Source organism: Sinocyclocheilus anshuiensis, unplaced genomic scaffold, assembly GCF_001515605.1.
Source record: "Sinocyclocheilus anshuiensis isolate Anshui unplaced genomic scaffold, SAMN03320099.WGS_v1.1 scaffold565, whole genome shotgun sequence".
NCBI lineage: Eukaryota > Metazoa > Chordata > Actinopteri > Cypriniformes > Cyprinidae > Sinocyclocheilus > Sinocyclocheilus anshuiensis.
The window spans coordinates 285325-294184 of record NW_015539869.1 but is presented as its reverse complement, the minus strand read 5'-3'; the positions used below and the strand labels follow the sequence as shown (position 1 = coordinate 294184).

The window sequence follows — 8860 nt, the reverse complement described above, 5'->3', positions numbered from 1 at the left end:
AATCACAACCAACTCGGTTCCTCTGTACGCTTGTTAAGATGCAACATATCAAATTACTCCGGGTCCGACTCCGAGCTTCATTTATTAGTGCACCTTTTATGCTAAGCATTTCAATATTTTAGTACTATAGAAAAAAATAAATCACTGTCTGGACAACTAAGATTGCGAAATGGAGATAAATATCACAGTGAAACTAAAAGTTTTGTTTGACTTTAATTTTTAATGTTTCTTTATTAAGGTTGAGATGCTGAAAACTACATTAAAAAAATATGCTGACAACTTATAAGATAATCTGTTATTACTCATGCATAACAATGACATGCTACATGCATAACGCTGAGCTAACAACAGTTTAACATAAACAGTCACAGCAAAAGTGACCTGAAGTGTGACTGGATGAGTTTTGTCTTTAATGATGTTTGATTATGGAGCTGAAGGAGCGTTTGGTCGTGGAGAGGCCATCAGTCATGAGTTAGTTTGATCTGTTGTTCAGTAGAGTCTCACCCGGTGTTCAGGTAGAGGGGTTTATGAGCATTGCATGACTGTTTTGTGCTGAACGTCATGTAATATCTGTGTGTGGCGTCTGCAGGAGACTTTTGAAGGAGGTTTTTGGCTCCAGATGGTGTAGTTGTGAATCATCTTCACCTGACCTGAACCAGAACACAGACAGACTCATGCTCCTCAGATGTTATATCACTGCTGTGGTTATGACTTCTTTCTGATCTAGTCATTTGACATCTCTTAATAAACAAGAATGGTTTATGTCATGCCACATCATATAGGAGAATGTAACTTACAACCATCATTTACTCACCCTCATGGCATTGCAAATCTGAATGACTGTCTACTAGGGCTGCACAATTAATCGAATTTCTAATCGCAATTACAATTACGGATGCCACAATTACATAATCGTTCAAAGCAGCAATTAATCGTTCAAAGTCCACTTATGTTATTCTGCATGCTTAAGATGCGTTTTTTTCTTTCTACATGTTATCTTAAGGGTTTTTCCATTGTTTTAATTTTAGTTTCAGTATAACATTTTAATACCATGCAAATTTTTACCTTTTTATTTAAAGAGAAACCAATCCGGTGTATAGTTGACATTTGAGGCTTAATACTATAGAAAAGCACTAAAAGTTAGTGTTTTCAGCTTGTTTATTTTCATATAAAAATATGGCATGCAGTTGCTTCAAACAAAGGTGTAAACATCATTCATTTAATCGTAAATTAATAATCGCAATTACAATTTCAAAGGAATAATCGACAATTATGATTTTTTTTGTCATAATCGTGCAGCCCTACTGTCTACTGTGGAGCACAAAAGATGATATTCTGAGAAATGTCTCAGTGTTTTTTTGCCCATATAATGGAGTCCGATGTTGTTTGGTTCCTCAGCGTTTTTCAGAATGTCATCTTTTGTGCTCCTCAGAAGAAAGAAAGTCATACGGGTTTGGGACAACATGAGGATGAAATGATGACAGAATGATCATTTTGAGAATGAACTATCCCTTTAAAATAGTTAAGTATATTTATTATCCTACTGAACCACTAACTCATTCAAAGCATTAATTAAAAATCAGAAAGGCTTCCGTCTTGAGCTACAGTTTCAGTGAAGAGCACTTATATCAAAACATTTTTTGTCTGTAGTGTTGCTGTTCTTTTGGAGAATAGTTATGTTTTCATTAGGTTCTTCAGATCAGTGCTGGGTTCACACAGTAGACGTTCTTCTGAAGAGAGAAACTAGACCAATCTCTCTCTGAAGCACAGCTCACTGCTGATGTTTCATCTCTGACCCAGATGCACATTGTCATCGTTGTTCAGACGGCTGCTGGTTTGATGCACAAGCTTTGGCATGTTTGTCAGGACGTCTTTTCAGCTGAGGTGGAGGTTTGTAGTTTTCCTCACGGATTGAGTGTTTGAGCAAGTGTCTGAACTCTCATCTGGCCAAGATCCGCAAGTCCCTGCCTTGACCTTTCACCCCGAACCCTTTACAGTTTCCTGAGCTCTTGACCTCTTGCAGATCTTTGAAGGTCAGTGCTGAGGATCAGTGTGGATTAAAGCCATGACCTCTTTGCGAAAGTTCAGCCAGAGATGACAATACACTTACGGAAATGAACCGCAGTGAAACTCCAGTGTGATTGCAGTTGTACTAAGTAAGTGCAGAGCGTTGTGTGTGAACATGATCTTACTGTAGATCGAGACTAAATATGAACAGATTCAGTATTCCTCAAAATCAATAAAAACTGTGAACTGCAAACTCAGAATATGACGCAAACATGCAATAATTGAATATGTTAAATAACACAAATATCCTATTTTATTAACCTATGTCTTTGCTGCTGACCTTTGATGATCCAATTTAACCACACTAATACGTAAAAATTACTTTAGATAAACGTAACATTTCTGTTTCCTTTTTTATTGCTGCTCTGTATTCTTCATGCAATCCAGAACGGCAGCACAGCTGAAGGTTTGTTTGAGCTGCGCCCTCTACTGTACAGATGTGATTTTACATTTTCTTCAGCCTGAGGCTTATCCATTTCACTTTTGGTGTGAAAGGGCTTTTACATTTGCCAAAAATATAACTTTTTTATATTAAAACAAACAAGCAAGCCCAGCCCAGAAAAAGTAATGCAAAAGCACCTCAAAAGTAACATAACACATTTCCATCACAAGTAACTAACGTAATTAGTTACTTTTTGTGTGATTCACCCTTGTGTGATTAGAAATGATGTACATGACTGTCTTCTGTGCAACATTTGTGGAGAATCTTCTTCAACTGTCAAGCTCCAGGAAAGATTGAACTCTTCTGTAAAGGATCTTCTGTCTTTGTTCTGTTCATTAAGAGCACTGAAGAGTGCAGAAGTGTGAAATAACTTTAGCTCTGGAACACAGAAAGTCTGAAAGTGAATCAGGAATGAAAGCCAAAGGTCAAAGGTGAAGGTCAGGGGTGTCAGCGGACACACACCCTTAATAACACCTGTCTCACATCCGTCTGTGATGCTGTGATGTGTCTCTGCAGTTTACTGGGTTACACGTGTGTGTGTGTGTGTGTGTGTGTGTGTGTGTGTGTGAAAGTCTGAAAGTGAATCAGGAATGAAAGCCAAAGGTCAAAGGTGAAGGTCAGGGGTGTCAGCGGACACACACCCTTAATAACACCTGTCTCACATCCGTCTGTGATGCTGTGATGTGTCTCTGCAGTTTACTGGGTTACACGTGTGTGTGTGTGTGTGTGTGTGTGTGTGTGTGTGCCCTTCATAAAAACACAAATATAAAATGTCTGGAAGTCTGGACTGCGTTTTTTAATTCACCCTTGTGTCGTCATTCACATGTGGCTCCCAGACCCCCACACACACACACACACACACTCCCCTGCAGCTGCTGTTGTGTCTTTGATCTGTAGCTTGTTGTGAAAGTCTTTCCAAATGAGTTAAGTTTTTCAGCTTAGAGATGAGAGATGTGTGTGTGTTTCTTGTGTTTTAAATGAAGATTCTGGACCTATCAGATTCCATGGAGGGCGTGTCATTGGAGGCGGGGCTGTGCACGAGTAGGCAGGGCTCAGAGGAGGCGGATCTCGCTTATAAGATTGAGAAGAAAATCCAAGTTAGTGTTCCGACCAACACACAAACACGTCTAAATGATCTAAATGGGAACATTACATAGACTTATATTGTTTTTATATACAGATAGTTATATATTTTATAAGCTAATCTTAACCCACACCCTAACCCTACCCCTCACAGGAAACTTTCTGCATTTTTACCATTGAAAAAAATATGTTTACTTTTATACCAGTTTTACAAATGAGGATGTCCTCAAAAGGAGGTTTTTGGAGATTTTGTCAGGTTTAGCTCACTTTTGGGTACAAATTTGTCCCCAAAATATGGTTAAGTTGCTACACACACACACACACACACTTACTGTAAACAGAGAGATCTCGTAGACCTCTCCTTTTTTTATATGCAGATAATGTTATAGTTTGGAATTATTAAGAAAGAAAATTATTAATACATTTTAGTTGATTAATACAATTAATACTTTTAATAATTAAAGATGCATTAAATTGATCAAAAGTGACAGTAAATACATTTATAATGTTACAAAAGATTTCTGTTTCAAATAAATGCTGTTCTTTTGAACTTTCTGTTCATCTGTGAATCCTGAAAAATAAAATGTATCACGGTTTCCACAAAACTTTTGTGCAGCACAACTGTTTTCAACATTGATAATAATCAGAAATGTTTGTTGAGCAGCAAATCAGCATATTAGAATGATTTCTGAAGATCATGTGACACTGAAGACTGGAGTAATGATGCTGAAAATACAGCTGCGCATCACAGGAATACATTACAGTTTAACAGATATTCACATAGAAAACAGTTGTTTTACATCGTTTTTTACTGTATTTTTGACCTCTTTCAAAAACACTTAAACGGAGTGTTTCAGAGATTCTCAGTGTGTTTGTGTGTTTCAGAGATTCTCAGTGTGTTTGTGTGTTTCAGACTCGGCGTTCCCGGAGGACTTCTCGGTGCTGGTGACGGTTCGAGCGCGGCGCGGCGCTCAGTGTTTTCTGCTGTCGGTGTATGACAGCGAGGGAGTGCAGCAGCTGGGCCTGGAGCTCGGACGCTCGCCCGTCTTCCTCTACGAGGACCACCACGGACAGCCGACCCCTGACCTCTACCCCATCTTCAAGAAGGTCAACCTCGCCGACGGCAAGTGAGTGACACAACCCTAATGCGCATTCATTATTCAGCAAAACTGAACTTGTTTTTCTCCTGACAGAAACCGAATCATTTCAGTTCTACATGTGATTCAGTGAATTTCCGAAGCTACAGTCAGTTAAAGCAGGACACACTGCAGATATATTTATATTCTTAAGTTATATGAAGAGAATAATTAATCCAAACACTCGTCATTTGACTTTCTTTTTTCTGTAAAACACACAAGGAGAGTTTCTGAAGACAATCTGTGGCATTCTTTTGCTCATAATGAAAGTGAATGAGGACTGAGGCTGTTCATGACATAAAAGCTTCATAAAGGTGGTCAGTATGACTCTTCTGAAGTCAAACGATGCTTTGTGTGAGGAACAAACCCAAACTCAGACAGTAAAACCTCTCAAGTCAAGTCACATTTATTTCTAGTGCTTTAAATCAGTACAGATTGTGTGGAAGCAGCTTCACAGGAAGATATCAGTGTTAATGTGTGTAAAGTTCATCAATTATGAAACCAATTCAATTTCAGCTCTATAGCAGCTCTGCAATAGTTGAAGTAGTTCAGTTCAGTTTTGGTTCGGTTTGATGAAACTCAGTCAGTCAGTGTCTGATTCATGAATTGATTTGTTCTTGTGAGTCAGAGTCTGAATGAACTGTTTGATTCATGCATGAACTGAACTGGTTTTTGAGTTCAGTTCATTGGAGCAGAAGGTCGTGACTGAATCAGTTTGAGTCTGTTCACAAACCGCACAAATTATCGTGTGACTTCAGAAGACTTGAAATATGTAGCACTAGTCACATTTTTGCCTGATTTAACCCTTCGAAGCTCATCAGTCAGCCTGCAGGTGTTCGCTGGTTTCGCTCTGAACGTTCATCTCTCGCTCCGGACGTGTGCTGATGGATGAGATCTGAGATTACGCTCAGACTCACTGTGACCTCTGACCCTACAGGTGGCACAGAGTGGCCTACAGCGTGGAAGGTCAAAAGGTCACGCTGTACCTGGACTGTCAGAAAGTGGCGACCCTTGACCTCCCCAGAGGCCTGGAGCCTAAGGTCAGCACGGACGGAGTGACGGTGTTCGGGACGAGACTCCTGGATGAAGAAGTGTTTGAGGTGAGTGTGTGTGTGTATGTGTGTGTGTGTGTGTGTGTGTAGGTGTTAGTGTGTGTGTGTGTGTGTGTGTTGGTGAGAGAGAGTGTGTGTGTGTGTGTGTGTGTTGGTGAGAGAGAGTGTGTGTGTGTGTGTGTGTGTTGGTGAGAGAGAGTGTGTGTGTGTGTGTGTGTGTTGGTGAGAGAGAGTGTGTGTGTGTGTGTGTGTGTTGGTGAGAGAGAGTGTGTGTGTGTGTGTGTGTGTTGATGTTTGTGTGTGTGTTTCAGGGTGAGATCCAGCAGCTGTTAATCGCTCCAGACCCCAGAGCTGCTGCTGATTACTGCCACACCCACATTCCTGACTGTGACTCCGCCCTCACCTACAACAGCCTATCGCTGGACCCCGTGGAGGTAACCCCGCCCACGGGAGGAGCTCATTAACATGCACAGTTCATTCATATTCACATCAGTATTTCTGCATTGATAATGAATATAAAACACCTCAAACATCTCTGTCATTAATATTGATGTCTGTTCTTTGGCTCGGTCGTGAGTACAGTGTTAAACATGTTGTTGAGGACTCCTGCCAGTGTTTCTATCACACTCTTCAGCTGCTGTGTGTCTGATTTACAGCCGTTACTCAGCTGCACAAACACCATCTCTCTTTCTTATTTTCTCCATAGAGGAACTGATTTTTAATAACTCATAAACCTTCAAAGGCAGACCTGCTGTGAGCGACAAGGTTATTAATCAGTGATTTATGCTTTTGTTAAAGCCATAAGCCTGCATTATTTCAACAGTGATTGAGAAATCTTCACCAAACATACATAAATGTCCTTCACAAAGCTGCATGGGATTGTAGTTCTTTCGTTCACTAAAGGCATTAAGTTCACAGTCTTGTGTCTTTGTCTTTTCTCCTGATTTTCTTACACTTTTTTGCTCGCAATCAGAGTTTGTAATGTTGTGATTCTCCTCGTGGCTAGTTGGTTTGGTTCATGGATTAAAACTCGTTAATTATGACTTTTTAAAATCCCTGTGGGTAAAATGAATGGAAAAGAAGTTTCTGTGGTGTGTGGTGTCTGTTGCAGGTCAAGAAGCCGCCAAGGAAACCAATCGAAGAGGAGTTTGACGATGACCTTTACAATGACCTTTACAGTGACCTGTCTGTGTCGACTGCGGGAGACAACGCCACCGAGTACGAGGTGAGAGTGTGTGACTCAGAGACGAAAAAGGGTTTGCAAGCATCAAAACAATGAGTGTAATACAGCTTTGAATTGTTGTTGTTTTTCAATACATTAGAAAGTGTCCTGTTTAATAAAAAAAAAATTATGCGCAAAAAAATAGTCATATGTCACGATGCTGCTGCTACTGTGTCAGAGACGAGGAGCGAAGGAGCGAGGAGACATCGCAGAATACAGAAATCACAGACTTCATTAACACACACGTAGCACAGGAACCTAAGGATGTTTAACACTGGACGCAGAACACAGGAAAACACAGGGCTTAAGAACTAGGAACTAAACAAGGAAATCAATGGAACACACCTGAAATCACTGAACACAATCAACATGAGGGAGAAACTAGGTCACAGGGAGAACATGGAGCACGTGGGGGAGGAAAAACAAACACAAAACAGTCCATGGGCGTGACATCATACATTTTTACCATGATTTACAGAAAACACATACTAAAATGTAATTCAGTGTCATTTGTTAGGCATGTTTATCACAATAATCAATTTATGACATATTAAAAGACTAATTAGTTTTACCCCAAATACTAGTTACTTGTAATTTTACATTTTTAAACTTTGCTACTATCCTATTTTGGCCATTTGTCAGCAAATTCTTTTTTACTCATTTAAAATGCAATAAAGTTGAGTATGCTCACTTATATATATTTTAATATGCACAGGTCAGAATAAGTATGCTGTTTCAGTTTTTGCATAAATATAAGTGTTACACAGAATGACAATGGAACATTATTTCACCCACATTTTGACATTTTATTCGGACATTTACATGTCTTTGACCCATGTGTTTGAGTTACAATACTTCATTACTATACTTAAGTGTTATTTGCTGGAATTTGTACTTGAGCTTTGTTAAAACTGAATGCTTGCAGTTTTACTCTATTACTTTTACAAGGTAAAAAAAAATACTGGTTACTCTATTACAATTCATGTAGACTTAAAAATATGAATCATGACCTAAATCTTTCCTCATTCATTTAAAAAGTACAATTGTATTATTTCTGTACCCTGATGTAATTAACAAGCCAATCAATCAAGCTCATATAAGCTAAATAGCCAGTTAATTATCATTTTAGTGTAAATACTGGTAAGACAGCATTTTTCAGAAATATAGTTAATCAAAAATGTAATGTAATTTTCAGACGGTCAGTGAGAAACAGTGTTATTTTAGTAACTTTGAGATACTATTATAGGTTTTATAAATATTTAGAATTAGTTTTTATTTTTATATTTTGTTTACATTTTAGTTTTTTTAAATATAAATGAAGAGTTCATTTGCAAAAACAGATAACTTAAAATCATGTTTTTTATCCTAATATCAATCAAACTGCAGTTGGGTTGTTTTTATTAAATAATAATAACTAAAAATGCAGCTAACTCACACAATAAAAACATGATAACACATTAAACAAACATGATTTATGAAAATTAATAAAAACGGAGTTATCTGTTTTTGCAAATAAACTCTTCAAATATGTTTATGTATTTTGTAATCATTTTAATTTCAGGTTTAGTTTTAGCTACTTTAGTAATTAAATGAAAATGAGAAATATTTTACATTATTTCAAGTAAGTTTTTTTATGGTTTTAACTTTAGCTGACTATAATAACCGTGTGTGTGTGTGTGTTTGTGTGTCTGTGTGTGTGTGTGTATGTGTGTGTGTGTGTGTGTGTGTGTGTGTGTGTGTGCGTGTCTGCGTGCGTGTATGTGTGTGTGTTTGTGTGTGTGTGTGCGTGTGTGTGTGCGTGTCTGCGTGCGTGTGTGTGTGTGTGTGTGTGTGTGTGTGTGTGTGTGTCTGTGTCTGT

At 38.4% G+C, this 8860-nt stretch overlaps 1 protein-coding gene across 1 annotated transcript in view; it reads left to right on the top strand.

Annotated features, from left to right (window-relative positions):
• The first annotated feature begins 3486 nt into the window (after positions 1-3486).
• The window catches only part of col5a3b (collagen, type V, alpha 3b), a 24279-nt gene continuing 18905 nt past the window's right edge, over positions 3487-8860 (top strand). The window contains exons 1-5 of the mRNA XM_016481485.1: positions 3487-3634; positions 4503-4719; positions 5666-5828; positions 6092-6214; positions 6892-7011. Coding sequence (XP_016336971.1) covers positions 3487-3634; positions 4503-4719; positions 5666-5828; positions 6092-6214; positions 6892-7011 — 771 coding nt within the window. The remainder of the gene's footprint in view (positions 3635-4502; positions 4720-5665; positions 5829-6091; positions 6215-6891; positions 7012-8860) is intronic.